The sequence below is a fragment of the Oncorhynchus tshawytscha genome, unplaced genomic scaffold, assembly GCF_018296145.1.
Source record: "Oncorhynchus tshawytscha isolate Ot180627B unplaced genomic scaffold, Otsh_v2.0 Un_contig_8108_pilon_pilon, whole genome shotgun sequence".
Classification (NCBI taxonomy): domain Eukaryota; kingdom Metazoa; phylum Chordata; class Actinopteri; order Salmoniformes; family Salmonidae; genus Oncorhynchus; species Oncorhynchus tshawytscha.
In genome coordinates, this window is record NW_024609136.1 from 49758 (window position 1) to 75174 (window position 25417).

General features: G+C 41.7%; 1 protein-coding gene across 5 annotated transcripts; it reads right to left on the minus strand.

Annotated features, from left to right (window-relative positions):
* Positions 1-19832, minus strand: LOC112242985 (NACHT, LRR and PYD domains-containing protein 12). Of its 5 annotated transcripts, none has more exons than XM_042314297.1 (12): positions 19558-19827; positions 11993-12171; positions 11720-11883; positions 11539-11580; positions 8735-10562; positions 6488-6661; positions 5752-5928; positions 5401-5574; positions 4568-4741; positions 1176-1346; positions 1038-1087; positions 1-893 (listed from the first exon to the last, which is right to left on the minus strand). In XM_042314297.1, the coding sequence occupies exons 2-12, from the start codon at positions 12148-12150 to the stop codon at positions 358-360; spliced, it is 3648 nt and encodes a 1215-aa protein (XP_042170231.1). In that variant the 5' UTR covers positions 12151-12171; positions 19558-19827; the 3' UTR covers positions 1-357. The 5 variants fall into 5 exon arrangements, with proteins under 5 accessions (XP_042170231.1, XP_042170230.1, XP_042170232.1 ...); XM_042314296.1 differs by having other exon boundaries at positions 5737-5928; XM_042314299.1 differs by having other exon boundaries at positions 768-893; positions 1013-1087; positions 5737-5928; positions 19558-19832.
* Between the last annotated feature and the right edge of the window lie 5585 nt (positions 19833-25417).

Sequence of the window (25417 nt, forward strand, 5' to 3'; positions counted from 1 at the left end):
TGAGTGTCTAAACCAAAGCTTTATTTCTCTTGAGAAACTCTGGCCTACTGTACACAGACAGACGGGTGTGTTGTGGTTACTGTTTGAAGCAACACATATTTAACAAACTAATATTTACAAAGTATTTGATCACACTTAACAATAAATTGTATCCTATTCAAAGTCAAAAGCATTTCACATAACTGCACTAACATTACAGAACATGGATGTACAGTCACAGGAATATAATATAATCATCTGATGTATTAATGTCCATATCTGAAGTCATGACCCCTGTCAACCGCATCAAGTCACACAGTTGTGTGTGTGTGTGACTGTTGTCATGGAGACCCAGGTTATCCTCCAGGACCGAGAAGGCTACTCTACCTGGCACAAGGACACTGAGCAAGGGTTACAGCTACCTAGTCCAAAAGCTGGATAGAGGGGCTCAGTGAATGTGGTGTGGAATGTGTACATATGGGTCAATGTTTCAGAGAAGACCGTGTAGAAGGACAGAGTGCCGGCCGGCCAGTCCAGATACATTCCTATTCTGTGCCTAGAGTGGTTCCTAAAGGGGGGGAATGTAATATCTGCGCCATTATGACAAAAATGTGTTTTGTACTCCATACACCAGGACTTGTCATTGTGTCCAATGACAACGTCATTGGAGATGCTGCCTTTTCTTTTGATTCCTTTGTACGTCACTCCGAGAACAACGTCATCACTTGACTCCGTTTCCCAGTAATGGCGCTCAGTCAGACCCTCTCTACAAAGAATCTGAAAAGCGTCATAAAATCTCTCTGGGTGATCAGGATATGGCTGTTTCTTAATCTCATATCTCACCACTCTGTTTCCTTCAGACAGAGAGAGGTGTTTGTTTGCTGTGTTTGGGTCCAGTGTGAGATCACAGGCATCTGTTGACAAGAGGTAAGAGGAGAGGATCAGCTGGATTAAATCAGGAGTGTATTGTTACCAGGGCTGTCAAACTATTTTAAAACTATGTTTATGTGTAGTATAATACTTTATTATGTACCATATCAAGTATAATGTATTCTTACACTTCTTCAGCAGCTCCAGTTTCACCCAGCACTCATCGTTCTGGTCAATACTGTGCGAGAGGCAGGAGAACAGATTGAGTATATTCACACTAAGGTCTTACTAGAGTATCTTGCATTATTTTCATCAACTGCACTTACTTGATGTTCAGTCTACAGGCTGGATCTTCCATAGTAGCAGAGAGCATCTTCACTCCTGAGTCTCCTGGGTAATTGTAGCTCAGGTCCAGCTCTCTCAGGTGGGAGGGGTTTGACGTTAGTGCTGAAGCCAGATAATCACAGCCTTCCTTTGTGACTCTACAGAATGGTAGCCTGCAAAGAGGTAATGACGATCCTTGGGCATAAATCCTGCTTTTATTACTCACAGCAGATTCAGACATGAGACCAAATTACAAGATTCAAGACACACCAACTTTATGATACACCTATCTGCCATAGGATTGCTTTCGAAATAGAAATAGACAATATTCATAGGATTACCTTTGCAAAGCACCTTTTCTCCTGTACTTTACTATCGGGGAAAAGTGTGAAACGATGTCTGAAAAGGATGGGGGGTATCGTTGGAAATTGTAGACATGGAACAAAAAGTTCGGACCCACGTGTTTATTTATCAAAGTTGATATATCGATGGGGATTAAACATACTGACACGGAGACTACATGACAAGAGAAAACGGTCTACTTACAGTAACGTTAAGTGTTCCCCTTGGTGGGATAGAACAGTGTTGATGTTTGATCAGATGATCATGTAGCCTAAACAAACTCGTCAGTCAGAAAAGAAAGCTGACACGAAAAATCTAAATCATTCGTGCAATTTGTTATCGTTCTCCTATTGTCAACTACATGCATTGGTTAATTCTAGAGCGATGTATATTGACGTTCACAACTTTTGGGTGCAATTTTTGGTACAAAACATTTCCGCCTTGTGTTTAATCTTCTCCGTTTTAGACGGTTGTGTTCTGGAACCTATTGGACCGGATCCGATACCTCTCCTGAAAAATTATTTAAACTTTTTGCAATGTAAAAATTATAATAAAAGCGATCCATGTCTATGTAGATATTCCATTAAATATCAGCCGTTTCCAGCTACAATATTCATTTACAACATTAACAGTGTCTACACTGTATTTCTGATCAATTTGATGTTATTTTCATGGACAAAACAATTGCTTTTTTCTTTCAAAAACATTTCAAAGTGACCCCAAACTTTTGAACGGTAGTGTACGTATATACTATATATATATATATTAGCATGGGTATTGAAATATACTAGAGGGTGGATAACAATAGAAACACTAATAGAAGAAGGGGACGGTACATGTTTTGTTTTTGGTCTGAATGTTTACATTATGATTTACCTCTGAACTGTATGTGAACCCCTCTGCAATCTACTGGCACGAACCATTAAAACTAGGACTTCAACCAGGCTGTCCCTATGCTATTTGCTCTCTTTCTCTCTTAAACTGCTAGCACAAAGCCTCTGTGAAAATGTGGTTTTTCACAAAAGAGCATGAAAAAAATATAAACTGGCCCAAATCAGCTCTACATAATTCAGCAGGGATGTGTGCAACTACCACACATTATACCCATTATACCAGTGTAGAAACTACGTCACCTTCATAAGTATTACCAAATACCTTTCAATGCACATTTCTTGCAGAAATAACTACTTGTAAACCTTTCAAAACATCCAGAAAGACAGTGGTCTTAGAAGGGTATTTATACTTTAAAATACATATTGTATGTGGATGAAAGAATTCTGCAGTGTTTTAATGTCCTAGTTTCATATTTCTTTCTTTACCTCCAACTCTATATATCCAAGTGAGCCTATGAGGAGCTTGGGGATCAGATTTACCATTATACCCATTGATCAAACGTATAACAGACAGACACTGCTCAAAAGGAGTTGTTTGTGATATCTACACTCAGTTGCCACTTTATTAGGTTCATCACCCTATTCACGAAAATAAATTGCTCCTACTTACACCAAGTCCAGTGGTCTTGGCTTGCTAGACACTAAAGCATGCAGAGAAGTATTCCGGTATTCTGTTTTTGTTTGAACTTTAGAATGTGCAAAATGACAGCAGTCTGTGATGGTCTTTTGTAACTCAGAAAAGTTCCAAAATGTTTTTTTATTTTTATAATTCCAACACTCAGCTTGTATTGACTGTAAAAAAAACTCAAAGTGGACATAAAAACATGAACACCATCTCCTTTCCCAGTTTCATCAACTGTTTTGAATTCACACTGTTCCAGATGCATAGGGGGTACCTAATAAAGTGACAACTGAATCTATAGACGTTCCAGAATGTGTTCTGGGAATACCCGGGGTACTAAACATTTGGCTGTAAGTGTTGAACAGTTGAATCTATTACCTCAGGAGATAGTACCATTCAGCTTGTCTGGGATGACAACTAAGGACTTCAACAAAGCCCAAATAGAAAATGATTGGAAGGGGGCTCTTTGCTGTTAAATTAGAGACATATAAATAACTGTTGTGCCTTTTAACTACTTTATAATGTGGAACTGTTGCACTAAAAATGCAAACATTGATTTGGCATACAATTTAAGTTTGTAAACATTGTACAACTTCATATAGAACAAATTGCACTTGAAATGAACATTTCTTTAAAGTTATTGCAAATATATGCATATTTTCACTTTTTTTCTGCGTAATCACTGCATTAGTTATTGATTTCTTCATCTTTAAGGGCAATATTTGAGATTTGATGTATTTCTATCAAATTGAAACTGGAATTTCTACTTAAAGCAAAGGTTGTAAAAGTATGTTAGACATTTATAGAATAAATCATATCTAGTTTGATGATTCTGTGACAAACGGTGAATTAGTTATTGATTTTTAAATGGCTTTTGGTGAATGTCTGATGAATGTTTGTTGAATGTCTGATGAATGTCTGTTGAATGTCTGAATGTCTGTTGAATGTCTGAATGTGTGAATATAAACTTTACCTCGGTCGGTTTGTCAGTGTCAAAGTAGCCTGCCATTTCGATCATTTGTGCAGTATAAAAACAAAAGTTTCTGCCAAAGTCTCCAGTCATGTAAAATGACATAGAATTGCATGAAATGCGTTTATAAAAGGCCCAAGTTTTACCCGACGATAGGCTACTAAACATGTTACCAGCAGGGTTGAAATGTCAAGGCTTTGTTCCCGCTTGAGCGGATAATGCATTCACACTGCATGTCAGCGGAATCGGAAATGACCTTCACATTTCTTTCAAGGAATCTGTAAGGCTTCAGTTTGAATAGAGCCCTAGATGACACCAATCATGGATAAGTAGCCTAATGTCACATGTCTTTGGGTAAAAGCCATGGTAAAAGTTGACAGGAGATTGTGATGGGGCAGTTAAAAATTCTCTTTGGGCCGATACCTTAGAAAGAGTTGGTTGGATAGAGAGAAATGACGTGCTAATTTATTAAATTAAGCTCATATGTATATGCAAATGAGTTATTTTCAAATGTTATTATTTGATCAATATAATAACAAAACATAGAAAAGAGAGTAGCCTACCAACCTCAGAGTCTCCAGTTTACAGTGGGGATTCCCCAGTGCAGTAGACAGCAGCTTTACTCCTGAGTCCTTCAGGTCATTGTTACTCAGATCCAGCTCTCTCAGGTGTGAGGGGATGGTCTGAAGAGCTGATGCCAGTGCTTCACAACTTTCATCATTGAGATTACATTGATAGAGCCTAAATGAAACATTTCAAAGAAACATATGAAGACAGAACGTCCCCAGTCCCTGCCAGCCACCATCACGATTGAAACTGTTTTACTCAGTGACCTGTTTAGTTGGATTTGGCCCAAACCTTTTATCCTGTGTCCCAGATCTGTTTTTGATCCATGCACCGTTTTCTCCTATATCAGCTGTTGAACTCTGTAGCTGTCTTAAAATCAACATTGGCCTCTTAATGACATCCCTGTTAACCTGTTATGTTGACCTTGCTCCAAGGAATATGTACTTAGTGTCTTGGAATTTGGTACAACCTCCCCCTGATCACTGCCTGTCCACAATGTCCATGGGATGTTTCAGAAATACTCCATAATATTTATTTAACATTGAAAGTGTGGAGTTGATTGTGGAGATCAGTGAAAATAATCAGGCTATATTTTTTATTTTACCTTTATTTAACTAGGCAAGTCAGTTAAGAACAAATTCTTATTTTCAATGACGGCCTAGGAACAGTGGGTTAACTGCCTTGTTCAGGGGCAGAATGACAGATTTGTACCTTGTCAGCTCGGGGATTTAGAACTTGCAACCTTTCGGTTACTAGTCCAACGCTCTAACCACTAGGCTACCCTGCCTATGTCCTTCAAGAAATACAAACCTGAGAACAAGAAACATACTGACCTCAATTTCTCCAGTTTACAGTGTGGACTTTTGAGTCCAGTGGAGAGCAGCTCCACTCTTAAATCGATCAGGTCACAGTGAACAATGTCCAGCTCTTTCAGATGAGAGGAATTTGAGCTGATAGCTGAGACTAGTACTTCACAGAAGTTGTCTGTTAGTGTATTTCGATTCAGCCTGTACACAAGATTTATTTCATTTTATTATAACATGCATTTTGTTTGTAATTCAAAATCCCAACATGCTAAATCAAAACGCCTGCATTTATTTAGTAAATGAAACAACCCCTGACAAAGAAATTAATGACTTTGAATTCACAGTCCAAATTGATGTACTTACAGAAAAACGACTGACCTCAGTATCTCCAGTTTACAGTGTTGACTCCCTAGTCCAGTAGAGAGTACCTCAACTACAGAATCCCGCAGTGTGAAGTTACTCAAGCCCAGCTCTCTCAGGTGGCAGCTGAGAACTGTTTTTATAGAGGAGACCAAATTATCACGGCCCTTTTTTACGAGTCCATTCCCGCAGAGACTGCAATTGCAGATATAATGCATTTTAAGGCAGCTTGTTTCATCAACACATTGAGGCAGATTGTTTTGTGAGACATGCTATTATATCTTGTGGACAGATGCACGTAACATAACTGATATCGATGCCAGACTGGTGCGACGACTAATGAGAAAGTTTGTTTCGGTGTGGCATTAGCACATGGTTTGCAGTAACATGTAATCTTGGACACCCAGAACTAAAATCATAATTGCATCAGATGCTCGATTAATGCCTCATTCACGTGTCAGAAGAAGGAAACTATTACATTTCCGACTTGCTAACTAATTGAACGCGGCACGCGTAAAACTACAACCAGTTAGTTAGCAAGTCAAAGATTTCAGAGTTTCCTAGTTGCGACTAGCACGTGAACACGGCATAAGTCAATTTGAGGCAAATGTTTGCCTAAATGGTCATAGTAGTGACAAAGAAAATATTAACACATACAAGAAAGAAAATGTTACCTCATCATTCAACGGCACTTGCTGACATAAAATGTATTTTTCTATTTTAAAAAAATCTAATAAAAAATCTCTTCAATTACCTCAGTGCTTCCAGTTTACAGTCTTGGCTAGACAGTCCAGTACAGAGCACATCCACATCTGAATCCATCAAGATTGAATCTATCAGGTGCAGTTCTCTCAATGGTGAGTTTGGTAACTGGAGAGCTGAGGCCAACGCTGCACAGTACCATCTATCCAGATAAACACCTTCAATTCTGCAGAAACAGAGGAAAATTACATTTAGTCTACATTTGAGTCATTTAGCAGACTTACAAGAGCGAATAGGGTTAAGGGCCTTGCTTTTCATCTAGTCAACTCAGGGATTCGAACCAGCAACCTTGCGGTTCCTGGCCCATCAGTCTTAACTGCTAGACTACCTGCTGCCCTAATTATTCCTGTGAAGATTTGGATCTGCACAGTTCTCCATAATTTCTGTTTGCACACAGGCCCCGATTCTGACCTGAGTTAAGCGTGCTTAAATGGAATGGAATTCCCTTTTTATGTGATTTTTGACCTTATACTATTCACCCACTATTCATTTGAGGTGGAGCTTGATCAAATGAAGGTGTGGTGGAGGTGTGTCTACAAATATTTCGTATTCTGCCCTTGACTTAATTCCACCACCTTTACGCGTGAGGAAACCATGAATAAGGTCGAGCGAACCTGACGGTTCAAGGTGGAATTTTTGTATTTTATTGAACCTTTATTTAACTAGGCAAGTCAGTTAAAATGTCTTATGGCCTCAGGGCAGTATTGAGTAGCTTGGATGAAAGGTGCCCAGAGGTGCCCAGAGTAAATGGCCTGCTCCTCAGTCCCAGTTGCTAATATATGCATATTATTATTAGTATTGGATAGAAAACACTGAAGTTTCTAAAACTGTGTCAGTGGTCTGGCCGAGAGCCAGGTCCTGGTCACGCGCATTTCACATGATAGCGACCTGCGTTCCATGGCTTTTCTACAGACATAGGAATTCTCCGGTTGGAACGTTATTGAAGATTTATGATAAAAACATCCTAAAGATTGATTCTATACTTAGTTTGAAATGTTTCTACGACCTGTAATATAACTTCTGGAAGTTTTTGTCCGACGTTATGCTGGACCTGCACGAGTGTTTGGATTTGTGTACCTAACGCCCTAACAAAAGTAGCTACTTGGACATAAATAATGGACATTATCAAACAAATCAAACATTTATTGTGGAACTAGGATTCCTGGGAGTGCATTCTGATGAAGACCATCAAAGGTAAGGGAATATTTATAATGTTATTTCTGATTTCTGTTGACTCCAACATGGCGGATGATTTCTTTTCTTTTTCTGAGCGCCTTCTCAGATTATTGCATGGTTTGCTTTTTCCGTAAAGCTTTTTTGAAAATCAGACACAGCGGTTGCATTAAGGAGAGGTATATCTATATTTCCATGTCTAACAATTGTATTTTCATCGACATTTATAATGAGTATTTCTGTAAAATGATGTGGCTCTCTGCAATATCACCGGATGTTTTTGGAACTAGTGAACGTAACGCGCCAATGTATACTGAGATTTAAAAAAATATAAATATGAACTTTATCAAACAAAACATACATGTATTGTGGAATATGAAGTCCTATGAGTGTCATCTGATGAAGATCATCAAAGGTTAGTGATTCATTTTATCTCTATTTGTGCTTTTTGTGACTCCTCTCTTTGGCTGGAAAAATGGCTGTGTTTTTCTGTGAGTTGGTGGTGACCTAACATAATCATTTGTGGTGCTTTCGCTGTAAAGCCTATTTGAAATCGGACACTGTGGTGGGATTAACAACAAGATTACCTTTAAAACGGTATAAAATACATGTAATTATGAGATTTCTGTTGTTTTGAATTTGGCGCCCTGCACTTTCACTGGCAGTTGTCATATCGATCCCATTAACGGGATTGCAAGCCATAAGAAGTTTTTAAGAACAAATTCTTATTTACAATAACAGCCTAGGAACAGTGGGTGAACTACCTTGTTCAGGGGTAGAACGACATATTTTTACCCTGTCAGCTCAAGGATTTGATCTAACAACCTTTCGGTTACTGGCCCAACGCTCTAACCACCAAATGACGACTTTATGGGGGCCGGAGAAACTCAGCTACACCAGTGTGTATATGTTCCATACTAACAGTCATCCAAATACAGACTATGCTGATTTCTCAACAGCATGCTTATTGCATTTCGGGTCAAAGAGGTAATGGGTAATGAAAACAATAACAATTCAGTATATTCATTGTTATTTGGTATGTGTGAATTTTGACGATCTTTCTTACATTGCCTTTCTGCAGTTCCTCACAGCTGGAAGAAGTCTGAAAAACCCCTTTTGGGAGGTTTTATATTTCTTCAGGACAAACTCATCCAACACCTTCTCTGACATCAGAAGTACATAGGCCAGTACTGAGCAATGAGCGGGTGAGAGCTCTCTGTCTGCTTCCTTTTCTGACAGATATCTCTGAATGTCTTCATGTAGGGAATGGTCTTTAACTTCTTCAGTCAAAGAGAAGAGATTGAGGCACCTCTCAGGGGACACATCAATTAGATCCATCTCCTTAAGTATTATCTTCATTTCCTTAACAATCTCTGAACTGTTCTCTGTCTTTGGCAGCAGGCCTTGTAGGAGGCACTGAACGGATTCCATAGACATTCCAAGAAGGAAGCGGAGGAACATGTCCATCTCTCCATTCTCTCTGGACACAGAATTGTACATGGTAATCTCCATCAACTCATCCAAGGGAAGGTCTACAGGCTCGTTCTCCAAGATAGCTTTGAGATATGGTTCTGAACCTTCCATCAGAAAAGACTTGAGGCTCGATGACGTCTTGAGGCTCTTGGTTGTGAAACAGTGGAAAACAAAGAGGGCAGCAATAAACTCCTGAATGGTCAGATGCATGAAGCAGTAAACCTTCTTTTTGTACACCTTCTCTTCTTTAAAGATTTCTGTGCACAACGCAGAGTAGACTGCAACTTCACTGATGTCAATGCCATATTCATTCAAGTCTTCCTCATAGAACATGAGATTGCGTTTCTCCAGGTGTTCAAACGCTAGCTTCCCCAGCTTCAGAAGGAAGTCTTTATTTGATTCCCAGATCTTCTGTTTATCCCTCTCATGCCCAGGATCCTTTTGTGCCAGCTGTATTTGAATGAGCAGGAAGTGAGTGTACATCTCAGTCAGAGTTGTAGGGATTTCTCCATTCACATTTTCTCTCAACAGTTCCTCAAGAACCTTAGCGGAAATCCAACAGAAGACTGGTATGTGACACATGATTTGGAAAGTTCTCGATGTTGTAATGTGTGCGATGATTCTTCTGGCAACTTCCCCATTCTTGACCCTCTTTTTGAAGTACTCCTCTTTCTGTCGCTCATCGAACCCTCTTACTTCTGTCACCAGGTTGATGTATCTACGGGGAATCTGATTGGCTGCTGCAGGTCTAGAGGTTATCCAGATCAGCGCTTTGGGAAGCAGCTTCTCCTCGATGAGGTTTGTCACCAGTACATCTACATTGTGACCTGTCTTTGTAACATCAGTCACCCTCTTGGTATTGAACTTTAGTGGATGTCGCTTTTCATCCAGACCATCAAAGATGAACAGAACTTTGCTGGTAGCATATATCTTTGCATCTTTTATCTCTGTAAGTTCAGGGTGGAAGTCATTTATAAGTCCATGAAGACTTAAGTCATCATCTTTGATCGAATGCAGCTCTCTGAAAGGGAGGACAAAGATGAAATCCAAATCCTGATTGGCTTTTCCTTCGACCCAGTCAAGGACGAACTTCTGCACGGAGACTGTTTTTCCAATGCCAGCAATTCCCTTTGTCAGCACAGTTTTAATGGGTCTCTTCTCTTCTTTCTCTTGTCCAGCTAAGGGTTTGAATATGTCATTAGAGTTGATTGGAGTGTCCGGCGATGTTTCTCTCCTGGATGTGTATTCAATCTGCCAAACCTCATGTTCTTTATTAACTCCTTCATTCTCTCCCAGCGTGATATAGAGCTGTGTGTAGATGCTGTTCAGGGGAGTTTCTTCCTCTGCAGTGCCTTCAAACACAAACCTAAACTTCTTCTTCAGACTGGCTTTATGTTCCTCTTTAACTCTCTGTATGAGTTCTGTAAGGACAGAGTCAGAATAAAACAGCTTCATTATTAGAGCATAAGATGAAGAAGAAGTCTTATCCACCTTTCACTCATACGGTTGAGACTGTCTACTAATAAACCACTATAAGATCTAGTGAGGTGCTGTGGGGTTTTCATTGAGACTGTCTACTAATAAACCACTATAAGGTCTAGTGAGGTGCTGTGGGGTTTTCATTGAGACTGTCTACTAATAAACCACTATAAGATCTAGTGAGGTGCTGTGGGGTTTTCATTGAGACTGTCTACTAATAAACCACTATAAGGTCTAGTGAGGTGCTGTGGGGTTTTCATTGAGACTGCCTACTAATAAACCACTATAAGATCTAGTGAGGTGCTGTGGGGTTTTCATTGAGACTGTCTACTAATAAACCACTATAAGGTCTAGTGAGGTGCTGTGGGGTTTTCATTGAGACTGCCTACTAATAAACCACTATAAGGTCTAGTGAGGTGCTGTGAGGTTTTCATAGTTTTTTCTTAATTTGTCAGTAGTCAACTAATTATTCACCATTCCTCATCATACTCCTTTATCAGTAGTCATCTTATTCAACTCATTCCATTCCTCATCCTACTCCTTTTGAGTCCACACTTACTTATACTGTATCTATGGTAACATCTCCTATGAATACCCTCTTCATAATGCATTATATGTGCATGCATATGCACAATACACAATGCAATATAACCTATTAGCTCCTATGTCATACATCATAATAATGCATATGTGCTTATAATTAAAGATGTATTTTGTCTTCTTTGTCTTTATCTTTATATTGTGGTGGTAGTGGATGGCAGTGTGTGTTCCTCGACACGCTCTGGGTCTCTCTGCACTCTGGGGACAGGTAGAATAGATCACCATGCAACTCACTGCAGAAAGAGAGAGAGGGTTCAACCACAACTTTTATTTTAAACACACACACACTCTCTAAAGTAAAATGTTTGACACCTTACCTTTTTTGTGTGTCACTGCATTGTGCAACCTGGGAGGAGTCATCTAGAATTTGAACAAAAAAGGAAAATATATGATATTCTCCTACAGTTCTGAAGGTGACTTGATTGAATACAGTATGAATTTAATGTGCAGATGGATACCTTTTCCTCACAGTTATGTAAAGAAGGAGTTATGTTTTTACCGTTGTTCTGAATGACGTTCTGAGTGATGTTCTGAGTGATGTTGATGCTACCTCCTACTTCATTATTGCTGATCACTGGGGCACATAGATTGCTTCCACCCTCAGCTGTGAGGGAAAACTGGGGATTGTATGCTGGTGAGAATGGAGATTGTAGGCTAGGAAGACTAGGAGAGACAAAGAGATAAATAGAGGTAACACTGGCCCCTGTGTCCTCACCCTTGTACTACAACACAAGGCAAAACCGACAAACCCTTTCAGGGAAATTGGTCTCACCTTTGTTGACAGGGTGTTTCACCACCAATGAGACTGTTGCCCTCTGCGATCCTCCCTTCAGTGTACCCCGTTTTTCTTCTCCAAGACAAACTTTGATTTTTGGAGAAAGTGGTTGTGTCCCCATCTTCTCTCCTCCCTTTGGAGCAATTGCTCCCCATCTCTTTCGCTCAAGTCTCAATCTATGGAACATGAGTGAACTCATGAAAACATATTGTTGTATTCTTCAGAACTCCTAATATCTAAAATGCTAAATGTGTTCTAAACCCATACCAAATGAAAGACAATAGCTGTTACCTAGAAAACAGATACAAATATATTTTACTCTTATGTATTGCCAATCCATTCGAGTTTGATAAATGGTTGAGAACACTTAAACCTTCTGTTCCACCATATCAGTAGCATCTGATTTAAAGGGGAATGGAAACAGTTTAGGAAGTAAATCTAAGCACTAAACATGTTAATTTAACATAAAAACATCTATATTTTTTGTATTTTGATCACCGACAAGGTTTATTTGAGCTATGGTCAGCGCCATTTTAAATTGCCAGAGCAAATTGTCTGTGGTATTGAGCTTTCGCGCGGAGAGTGAATTGAAGAGAGTGAGGTCAGGTGCGGACAACGAAGATGGCAACAACAAGTAGTCATTCAAACATGAACTGTATAGCGCCAGGCTATAGGAATTGGCTCCAAAAGAATCCCTTGGTAAACTACCATCGGCTGCCCAAGGACCCACAACTTTTGAAGAAGTGGCTTCATGTCCCAAAGAGGAAGGACATGCCAGCTTGAGCTTGTAGGATGTGCAGACAGCACTTCGCGGAGGCAGACTTTGCGATGAAGGGCACTTTCGATGCGGCAACTGACGTCACCGATTGAAACGCTATTAGCGCGCACCACCGCTAACTAGCTAGCCATTTCACATCCGTTACACTCACCCCCCTTTTGACCTCCTCCTTTTCCGCAGCAACCAGTGATCCGGGTCAACAGCATCAATGTAACAGTAAAACTTTACCTCGCCCCCTCGCCCATTCCCGGGCTCGAACCAGGGACCCTCTGCACACATCAACAACTGACACCCACGAAGCATCGTTACCCATCGCTCCACAAAAGCCGCGGCCCTTGCAGAGCAAGGGGAACCACTACTTCAAGGTCTCAAAGCGAGTGACGTCACCGATTGAAACGCTATTAGCGCGCACCACCGCTAACTAGCTAGCCATTTCACATCGGTTACACCAGCCTAATCTCAGGAGTTGATAGGCCAAGTAACGTTACTGTAATATATTTTTGTTGACAGATTTTTTGTTGTTGTAATGTTTTGTTAGCTCCACCTCATTTAGCTAGACTGAAGTTGACATAGCTAATGTTTGATGAAAAATACATTTCTCTGTCTCTGTCTGTCTGTCTGTCTGTTGACAAAGCATACATAACAGGTAGCTTGTTGATACCAACTGAAGTTGGGGTTCAGTTGTCTGAACAAAACGTTTGTTTTACAGGATGACATCTTCATTCCCGAACATGTTTTCATCCTGGAGGAGACTGCAGGAGGCAGAGGAGGTACATGCAAATCTCTAAGGCTATTGTTTATTTCAAGTTTATGTAGTGATTTTTGAATATACAGTTGAAGTCAGAAGTTTACATACACTTAGGTTGGAGTCATTAAAACTTGTTTTTCCAATCACCACAAATGTCTTGTTAACGAACTATAGTTTTTGCGATGTATTTCAAGGCATACCTTCAAACTCAGTGCCTCTTTGCTTGACATCATGGGAAAATCAAAAGAAATCAGCCAAGACCTCAGAAAAAAACTGTAGACCTCCACAAGTCTGGTTCATTCTTGGGAGCAATTTTGTACCACGTTCAGCTGAACAAACAATACTACGCAAGTATAAACACCATGGGACCGCGCAGCTATCATACTGCTCAGGAAGGAGATGCGTTCAGTCTCCTAGAGATGAGTGTACTTTTGTGCGAAAAGTGCAAATCAATCCCAGAACAACAGCAATGGACCTTGTGAAGATGCTGGAGGAAACAGGTACAAAAGTATCTATATCCACAGTAAAACGAGTCCGATATCGACATAACCTGAAAGGCCGCTCAGAAAGGAAGAAGCCACTGCTACAAAACCACCATAAAAAAGCCAGACTACGGTTTGCAACTGCACACGGGGACAAAGATCGTACTTTTTTGAGAAATGTCCTCTGGTCTAATGAAACAAAAATAGAACTGTGTGGCCGTAATGACCATCTTTATGTTTGGAGGAAAAAGGGGGAGGCTTGCAAGCTGAAGAACACCATCCCAACCGTGAAGCACGGGGGTGGCAGCATCATGTTGTGGGGGTACTTTTCTACAGAAGGGACTGGTGCACTTCAAAAAATAGATGGATATATTGAAGCAATATCTCAAGACATCAGTCAGGAAGTTAAAGCTTGGTCGCAAATGGGTCTTCCAAATGGACAATGACCCCAAGCATACTTCCAAAGTTGTAGCAAAATGGCTTAAGGACAACAAAGTCAAGGTATTGGAGTGGCCATCACAAAGCCATGACCTCAATCCTATAGAAAATGTGTGGGCAGAACTGAAAAAGTGTGTGCGAGCAAGGAGGCCTACAAACCTGACTCAATTACACCAGCTCTGTCAGGAGGAATGGGCAAAAATTCACCCAACTTATTGTGGGAAGCTTGTGGAAGGCTACCCAAAATGTTTGACCCAAGTTAAACAATTTAAAGGCAATGCTACCAAATACTAATTGAGTGTATGTAAACTTCTGACCCACTGGGAATGTGATGAAATAAATGAAAGCTTAAATAAAAATCCTCTCTACTATTATTCTGACATTTCACATTCTTAAAATGAAATGGTGTTCCTAACTGTCCTAAAACAGGGGATTTTTACTTGGATTAAATGTCAGGAATTGTGAAAAACTTGAGTTTAAATGTATTTGGCTAAAGTGTATGTAAACTTCCGACTTCAACTAACTATAGCCTAATAGATGCCTTATTTGTTATCTACCAACAGGAAAGAACGGTTAGTACAGCATGCCAAACTGACCCCTGGGTGCCAGAGTGTTCCTGTGCTGCGGTGGAGAAGAGGTCCCCTGGGACCATCACTAAAGAACTCAGGGCCCAGCTAGATTGCGCTCACAACCATCAGTATACAACCAAGTCCTGTATACTGAGTCCCCTATACGCCACAGATGGAGTTGACGGAGAGTGAGATCATTGAAGACCAGAACTCGCTGTGTGAACCTGAGAGCTCAGAATCACAATCATCACAGAGCGAGCCAATATATACTATCAATCACTTTGGAGGAGCGGGCTGGTGTTCTGAGAAGGAGCAGGCCATTCAACAGCAAATTCAAAGATACACCCATCCATAAAGGGAATCGGAGTGGAATTGTTTTTCCACAGATTTTTTTTACCCGTTTCAATGGATGTGCTACTTTGTCCCGGTCCTGCTGTTTCGACTCTCTCTCAACCTATGAATGCTCAGCTATGAAAAGCCAACTGACATTTGCTCCTGAGGTGTTGAACTGTTGCACCCTCTATAACCACTGTGGTTATTATTTTGATGTAAAAAGGGCTTTTGTAAAATACGTTTGAATGATTGTTTGCTGTGCTGGATGCTGTGTATTCACTAACTGTCTGAGTGATGGGACATTTATAGTATCTGTAACATATTTTGATGTGTATTTAATCTGCATCTTATTTTCTTAAAGTGGGAATCATCAGGAGGAACAATAAGTGTCTCCCTGCTCCTTATTCGGTAAAAAGCTGAGGGACGGGGCTGGAGAAATGTAACCACTCACAAATTCATAGACAGAGCTATAGATGCAAGGACTGACCATCCATGATATCAAAATTGTAATCCTGTTTCTGATCTGTTTCCACTACCATGTACCCTGTTCGCTTTGGATAAAGGAGTCTGCTAAATGGCATATATTATTGAAGTCTACTTTAACTCTGCCAACTAGCTGCCCAGCGTAGTTACCATTCCTTTCCAATAGATGGCAGTGGAAGCTGGTTGAAGTCTACTTTAACCTCTTGATTGTAGCCATCCCGGATCCGGGATCGTGAATACAGCCTCAAGCTCATTACCATAACGCAACGTTAACTATTCATGAAAATCGCAAATGAAATGAAATAAATATGCTACCTCTCAAGCTTAGCCTTTTGTTAACAACACTGTCATCTCAGATTTTCAAAATATGCTTTTCAACCATAGCAAAACAAGCATTTGTGTAAGATTATTGATAACTAGCATAGCATTTAGCGTAGCATTCAGCATGCAACATTTTCACAAAAACAAGAAAAGCATTCAAATAAAATCATTTACCTTTGAAGAACTTCAGATGTTTTCAATGAGGAGGCTCTCAGTTAGATAGCAAATGTTCAGTTTTTCCAAAAAGATTATTTGTTTAGGACAAATCGCTCTGTTTTGTTCATCACGTTTAGCTACGAAAAAAACCTGTATCCAGGAGTGTAATTATCCCCGCAGCTCATTAGCATAACAACGTTAACTATTCATGAAAATCGCAAATGAAATGAAATTAATATGCTAGCTCTCAAGCTTAGCCTTTTGTTAACAACACTGTCATCTCAGATTTTCAAAATATGCTTCTCAACCATAGCAAAACAAGCATAACAGTATTGATAGCTAGCGTAGCATTTAGCGTTAGCATCAGCAGGCAACATTTTCACAAAAACCAGAAAATCGTTCAAATAAAATCATTTACCTTTGAAGAACTTCGGATGTTTTCAATGAGGAGACTCTCAGTTAGATAGCAAATGTTCAGTTTTTCCTGAAAGATTATTTGTTTAGGAGAAATCGCTCCGTTTGGTGCGTCACGTTTGGCTACCAAAGAAAAACGAAAATTCAGTCATCAAAACGCCAAACTTTTTTCCAAATGAACTCCATAATATCGACTGAAACATGGTAAACGTTGATTAGAATCAATCCTCAAGGTGTTTTTCACATATCTCTTCGATGATATATCGTTCGTGGAAGTGTGCGTTCTCTTCTGAATCTCATGGGAAAATGCCTCCAGTTGAAGATTACGCACCAATTTAGACAAAGGACACCGGGCGGACCCCTGGTAAATGTAGTCTCTTATGGCCAATCTTCCAATGATATGCCTACAAATACGTCACAATGCTGCAGACAACTTGGGGAAACGACAGAAAGGGCAGGCTCATTCCTGGCGCACTCACAGCCATATAAGGAGACAATGGAAAACAGAGCCTCAAAAATTCTGCTCATTTCCTGTTTGAAGTTTCATCTTGGTTTCGCCTGTAGCATGAGTTCTGTGGCACTCACAGATAATATCTTTGCAGTTTTGGAAACGTCAGAGTGTTTTCTTTCCAAAGCTGTCAATTATATGCATAGTCGAGCATCTTTTCGTGACAAAATATTGCGCTTAAAACGGGCACGTTTTTTTTATCCATAAATTAAAAGAGCGCCCCCTATATCCAAGAAGTTAACTCTGTCAACTAGCTGCCCAGCGTAGTTACCATTCCTTTCCAATAGATGGCAGTGGAAGCTGGTTGAAGTCACTCTAGCGGCAGGGACATGGGATCAGTATGTACTGAAAGTAGTTTTATCTGGTTACGCTTGAACCTGTTGTTTATACCGGACAAGCTAACTAATACTATTTTTACAAATAGAAGAAATGACACACTCAGGGATGAGATTCCGTACACCTCGTCCAATTCTCCCCTGTGCCCATAGGGTGAACTGGAAAAATGATAAGAAAAGTTAGTCTGATATCGAAACTAAATCACATAATGAGCACGTCCCATATTTGGTTAGAAAGAGATTTCATGAATCATGATGTTTGCGATTCCAACTCCGGTCGTCTAATCTAAAGGTAAATGTGTTACCATAGCGCTGATGATTAAACATCTTTATAGGATACTGATTATATATATTGAGCACCTACCCACTACAGATATTAACCTTAAACAATTTATAATCAAGCAAAATGTCACCAATTATTTAACTGGCATATCGGCTGCAGACTGGTCGAGAAACCTCTTCAGCCAGGAAGTCCTTCATAACGATTAGTGACACGTCCAATAAATACATCGCCAGACAGACTGACTGGAACCTCTGACTGGATGTAATACAGCCACCATCCAGACAGACTGACTGGAACCTCTGACTGGATGTAATACAGCCACCATCCAGACAGACTGACTGGAACCTCTGACTGGATGTAATACAGCCACCATCCAGACAGACTGACTGGAACCTCTGACTGGATGTAATACAGCCACCATCCAGACAGACTGACTGGAACCTCTGACTGGATGTAATACAGTCACTGACTGGAACCTCTGACTGGATGTAATTCAGCCACCATCCAGACAGACTGACTGGAACCTCTGACTGGATGTAATTCAGCCACCATCCAGACAGACTGACTGGAACTCTGACTGGAACCTCTGAATTCAGCCACCATCCAGACAGACTGACTGGAACCTCTGACTGGATGTAATTCAGCCACCATCCAGACAGACTGACTGGAACCTCTGACTGGATGTAATACAGCCACCATCCAGACAGACTGACTGGAACCTCTGACTGGATGTAATACAGTCACCATCCAGACAGACTGACTGGAACCTCTGACTGGATGTAATTCAGCCACCATCCAGACAGACTGACTGGAACCTCTGACTGGATGTAATTCAGCCACCATCCAGACAGACTGACTGGAACCTCTGACTGGATGTAATACAGTCACCATCCAGACAGACTGACTGGAACCTCTGACTGGATGTAATTCAGTCACCATCCAGACAGACTGACTGGAACCTCTGACTGGATGTAATTCAGCCACCATCCAGACAGACTGACTGGAACCTCTGACTGGATGTACCATCCAGACAGACTGACTGGAAGTCACCATCACCAGACAGACTGACTGGAACCTCTGACTGGATGACTGGAACCTCTGACTGGATGCAGTCACCATCCAGACAGACTGACTGGAACCTCTGACTGGATGTAATACAGCCACCATCCCAGACTGACTGGAACCTCTGACTTTGTGCTGCCACCATCCAGACAGACACCATCTCTCTACAGCCACCATCCAGACAGACTGACTGGAACCTCTGACTGCAGCCACCATCTATCTGGCAGCATCCCCACTCACACCTGTTCGTTTTGCTACGCATACCCTCTAGCTGAGGTGTTTCAGTCGGCATATCTGTGTTGTTACTGCTACGAAAACGAACTCTGATCTCGGGCAATGGTCGGCTCAAACAAACGGCTTCAGTAGGTTTATTGGCTCCCTAACTAACATAATTTCATTCTCTGTAATAAACTAATTCTCAGACTCAGAGCTACTTGGTAAATTCAGCCATTTTTGGGAGTTCCATCATGTTCTCTCCTGCCAGTGACGCAACAATGCCAATATGGCGATTTACAGTTAGCTGGTGTTGGAAATCCTAGTGTTTCCATTCCTCCTTAAGGTGAATCTAAATATTCGGTTCAACAAAGATTTACTTCAGAAGTTACTCCAAAACAAATCGAACATATTGTAATTATTAAAAGAAGACCCTTACCTTTCTGGTAATAGAAATTTACTGCGGTGTGAATGTCATGTTATTGTGTGTGTGGGAGAGAGAAAGAAAGACAGAGAGAGCGAGAATGAAAGAGAAAGAGAAACCCTGTCTTGGCAGGTTGTTATCTTAGATCAGGGCACAGCAGGACTGTCAGCAAACAATCTCTACGAAGATAAGCGCCGTTCTCAAAAAGTCTCCAACAGTACAGAGTTCCAGATGGTCCATTGTTTGGCTAGTGCACTTTATATTCTATTAGATATCTTTTAAGTGTGCACATACTATTTCTCTGGGTAGAAAACACTGATTCACTGTTTTTCTAAGTGTACAACATACATTTTCTCAGTATACCCCTAAGTGTTATTTCCTGTTGCAACAACAGACCTACTCTCTTCTTTCCCCAAAAGCTCTCTTACATAAGCAGTATTCATATTTCCTCTAACTCAACGTCTAATTAACATTTCAAATATCTAATCAAATGATAGTTTTATCACATTTTCCAACAGCACGCACTCGCACACTAAAATAAAACATGTAAAAATATTTAGGGCAAGATCATTTCTCAGTGTGAAATACTAATAAACAGTTATGTTTTGGATTGTGAGTTTTGACATTATTTTTCCGTGAAGGGCGGAGTTGAGAGAGAGGCCTAGACAATGAGTCCATTGGTCCACTAGTTTTGGAGTGACAGTTCGTCTTAACACAATCAATGAACATGATTGGCTAACCGGACTATCTGCATTGTGTCCCACCACCCGCCAAACCCTCTTTTCACGCTTCTGCTACTCTCTGTTCATCATATATGCATAGTCACTTTAATGATACCTACATGTACATACTACCTCAATAAGCCTGACTAACTGGTGTCTGTATATAAACTTGATACTCTTTTTTTCAAATGTCTTTTTACTGTTGTTTTATTTCTTTACTTACCTACACACACACACCTTTTTTCCCCGCACCATTGGTTAGAGCCTGTAAGTAAGCATTTCACTGTAAGGTCTACACCTGTTGTATTCGGCGCACGTGACAAATAAACTTTGATTTGTTAGACATGTTTTATCCAATTGATCTTAAAAGCAATTCCTAAGACCCACTTTATTTTTTATTTTTTTATTTCACCTTTATTTAACCAGGTAGGCTAGTTGAGAACAAGTTCTCATTTACAACTGCGACCTGGCCAAGATAAAGCATAGCAGTGTGAACAGACAACACAGAGTTACACATGGAGTAAACAATAAACAAGTCAATAACACAGTAGAAAAAAAGAAAAAAAAGAGAGTCTATATACATTGTGTGCAAAAGGCATGAGGAGGTAGGTGAATAATTACAATTTAGCAGATTAACACTGGAGTGATAAATGATCAGATGGTCATGTGCAGGTAGAGATACTGGTGTGTAAAAGAGCAGAAAAGTAAATAAATAAAAACAGTATGGGGATGAGGTAGGTAAATTGGGTGGGCTATTTACCGATGGACTATGTACAGCTGCAGCGATCGGTTAGCTGCTCAGATAGCAGATGTTTGAAGTTGGTGAGGGAGATAAAAGTCTCCAACTTCAGCGATTTTTGCAATTCGTTCCAGTCACAGGCAGCAGAGAACTGGAACGAAAGGCGGCCAAATGAGGTGTTGGCTTTAGGGATGATCAGTGAGATACACCTGCTGGAGCGCGTGCTACGGGTGGGTGTTGCCATCGTGACCAGTGAACTGAGATAAGGCGGAGCTTTACCTAGCATGGACTTGTAGATGACCTGGAGCCAGTGGGTCTGGCGACGAATATGTAGCGAGGGCCAGCCGACTAGAGCATACAAGTCGCAGTGGTGGGTGGTATAAGGTGCTTGCTGAGTAGAGTTTGCTGAGTAGAGTGTTGGAAGCAATTTTGTAGATGACATCGCCGAAGTCGAGGATCGGTAGGATAGTCAGTTTTACTAGGGTAAGTTTGGCGGCGTGAGAGAAGGAGGCTTTGTTGCGGAATAGAAAGCCGACTCTTGATTTGATTTTCGATTGGAGATGTTTGATATGAGTCTGGAAGGAGAGTTTACAGTCTAGCCAGACACCTAGGTACTTATAGATGTCCACATATTCAAGGTCGGAACCATCCAGGGTGGTGATGCTGGTCAGGCGTGCGGGTGCAGGCAGCGAACGGTTGAAAAGCATGCATTTGGTTTTACTAGCGTTTAAGAGCAGTTGGAGGCCACGGAAGGAGTGTTGTATGGCATTGAAACTCGTTTGGAGGTTAGATAGCACAGTGTCCAAGGACGGGCCGGAAGTGTATAGAATGGTGTCGTCTGCGTAGAGGTGGATCAGGGAATCGCCCGCAGCAAGAGCAACATCATTGATATATACAGAGAAAAGAGTCAGCCCGAGGATGGAACCCTGTGGCACCCCCATAGAGACTGCCAGAGGACCGAACAGCATGCGCTCCGATTTGACACACTGAACTCTGTCTGCAAAGTAATTGGTGAACCAGGCAAGGCAGTCATCCGAAAAACCGAGGCTACTGAGTCTGCCGATAAGAATATGACGATTGACAGAGTCGAAAGCCTTGGCAAGGTCGATGAAGACGGCTGCACAGTACTGTCTTTTATCGATGGCGGTTATGATATCGTTTAGTACCTTGAGCGTGGCTGAGGTGCACCCTTGACCGGCTCGGAAACCAGATTGCACAGCGGAGAAGGTACGGTGGGATTTGAGATGGTCAGTGACCTGTTTGTTGACTTGGCTTTCGAAGACCTTAGATAGGCAGGGCAGGATGGATATAGGTCTGTAACAGTTTGGGTCCAGGGTGTCTCCCCCTTTGAAGAGGGGGATGACTGCGGCAGCTTTCCAATCCTTGGGGATCTCAGACGATATGAAAGAGAGGTTGAACAGGCTGGTAATAGGGGTTGCGACAATGGCGGCGGATAGTTTCAGAAATAGAGGGTCCAGATTGTCGAGCCCAGCTGATTTGTACGGGTCCAGGGTTTGCAGCTCTTTCAGAACATCTGCTATCTGGATTTGGGTAAAGGAGAACCTGGAGAGGCTTGGGCGAGTAGCTGCGGGGGGGGCGGAGCTGTTGGCCGAGGTTGGAGTAGCCAGGCGGAAGGCATGGCCAGCCGTTGAGAAATGCTTGTTGAAGTTTCCGATAATCATGGATTTATCGGTGGTGGCCGTGTTACCTAGCCTCAGTGCAGTGGGCAGCTGGGAGGAGGTGCTCTTGTTCTCCATGGACTTCACAGTGTCCCAGAACTTTTTGGAGTTGGAGCTACAGGATGCAAACTTCTGCCTGAAGAAGCTGGCCTTAGCTTTCCTGACTGACTGCGTGTATTGGTTCCTGACTTCCCTGAACAGTTGCATATCGCGGGGACTATTCGATGCTATTGCAGTCCGCCACAGGATATTTTTGTGCTGGTCGAGGGCAGTCAGGTCTGGAGTAAACCAAGGGCTATATATGTTCATAGTTCTGCATTTTTTGAATGGAGCATGCTTATCTAAAATGGTGAGGAAGTTACTTTTAAAGAATGACCAGGCATCCTCAACTGACGGGATGAGGTCAATGTCCTTCCAGGATACCCGGGCCAGGTCGATTAGAAAGGCCTGCTCACAGAAGTGTTTTAGGGAGCGTTTGACAGTGATGAGGGGTGGTCGTTTGACTGCGGCTCCGTAGCGGATACAGGCAATGAGGCAGTGATCGCTGAGATCCTGGTTGAAGACAGCGGAGGTGTATTTGGAGGGCCAGTTGGTCAGGATGACGTCTATGAGGGTGCCCTTGTTTACAGATTTAGGGTTGTACCTGGTGGGTTCCTTGATGATTTGTGTGAGATTGAGGGCATCTAGCTTAGATTGTAGGACTGCCGGGGTGTTAAGCATATCCCAGTTTAGGTCACCTAACAGAACAAACTCTGAAGCTAGATGGGGGGCGATCAATTCACAAATGGTGTCCAGGGCACAGCTGGGAGCTGAGGGGGGGTCGGTAGCAGGCGGCAACAGTGAGAGACTTATTTCTGGAGAGAGTAATTTTCAAAATTAGTAGTTCGAACTGTTTGGGTATGGACCTGGAAAGTATGACATTACTTTGCAGGCTATCTCTGCAGTAAACTGCAACTCCTCCCCCTTTGGCAGTTCTATCTTGACGGAAAATGTTATAGTTGGGTATGGAAATCTCAGAATTTTTGGTGGCCTTCCCGAGCCAGGATTCAGACACGGCAAGGACATCAGGGTTAGCAGAGTGTGATAAAGCAGTGAGTAAAACAAACTTAGGGAGGAGGCTTCTGATGTTGACATGCATGAAACCAAGGCTTTTTCGATCACAGAAGTCAACAAATGAGGGTGCCTGGGGACATGCAGGGCCTGGGTTTACCTCCACATCACCCGCGGAACAGAGGAGGAGTAGAATGAGGGTGCGGCTAAAGGCTATCAAAACTGGTCGCCTAGAGCGTTGGGGACAGACAATAAAAGGAGCAGATTTCTGGGCATGGTAGAATATATTCAGGGCATAATGCGAAGACAGGGGTATGGTGGGGTGCGGGTACAGCGGAGGTAAGCCCAGGCACTGGGTGATGAGGAGAGAGGTTGTATCACTGGACATGCTGGTTGTAATGGGTGAGGTCACCGCATGTGTGGGAGGTGGGACAAAGGAGGTATCAGGGGTATGAAGAGTGGAACTAGGGGCTCCATTGTAAACTAAAACAATGATAACTAACCTGAACAACAGTATACAAGGCATATTGACATTTGAGAGAGACATACAGCGAGGCACACAGTAATCACAGGTGTTGAATTGGGAGAGCTAGCTAAAACAGTAGCTAAAACAGTAGGTGAGACAACAACAGCTAATCAGCTAGCACAACAACAGCAGGTAAAATGGCGTTGACTAGGCAGGGAGGGTCGGATTAACTACACACAGAGCCTGAGTGTGGCTGTGGCCGACAGATAAAACATAAACAAGCAGAATGGAGTACCGTGATTAATGGACAGTAAAGCATGCATCAGCTATGTAGCCAAGTGATCAGTGTCCAGGGGGCAGCGGTGGATGGGGCAGGGAAGCTGGACTGGCGAGTATTATCCAGGTAAAAAAACTGGCTGGCTGTGCAGAAGGTAAAAGGTAAAAGCCGCTAGCAGTGGCTAACAATGACTAAATAGCTTGTAGCTAGTTAGCTGGTTAGCTTCTGGAGGTTCTTGAGTGTGTTCTAAAAGTTAAAAATGATAGCGATTCCGTATCACATTGGGTGAGGCAGGTTACCGGAAGGTATAAACAAATTAAAAATCGAAAAGAGATTGATTCAGACGGTTAGCAGGCCTGTGCTAACAAGCTACAATATAACAGGAGGAAAGGAAAGGTAGAGGAGCTAGAATAGAACAGGAGGATAGGAAAGGTAGAAGCTAAATAACAGGAGGATAGGAAAGGTAGAGGGCTCCAGGAGGAAAGGAAAGTGAGGATAGGTTATAACAGGAGGAAAGGAAAGGTAGAGGAGCTAGAATATAACAGGAGGAAAGGAAAGGTAGAGGAGCTACAATATAACAGGAGGAGGATAGGAAAGGTAGAAAGGAGCTAGAATATAACAGGAGGAAAGGAAAGGTAAGGAGCTACAATATAACAGGAGGAAAGGAAAGGTAGAGGAGCTAGAATATAACAGGAGGAAAGGAAAGGTAGAGGAGCTAGAATATAACAGGAGGAAAGGAAAGGTAGAGGAGCTAGAATAGAACAGGAGGATAGGAAAGGTAGAGGAGCTAGAATAGAACAGGAGGAAAGGAAAGGTAGAGGAGCTAGAATATAACAGGAGGAAAGGAAAGGTAGAGGAGCTAGAATAGAACAGGAGGATAGGAAAGGTAGAGGAGCTAGAATATAACAGGAGGATAGGAAAGGTAGAGGAGCTAGAATAGAA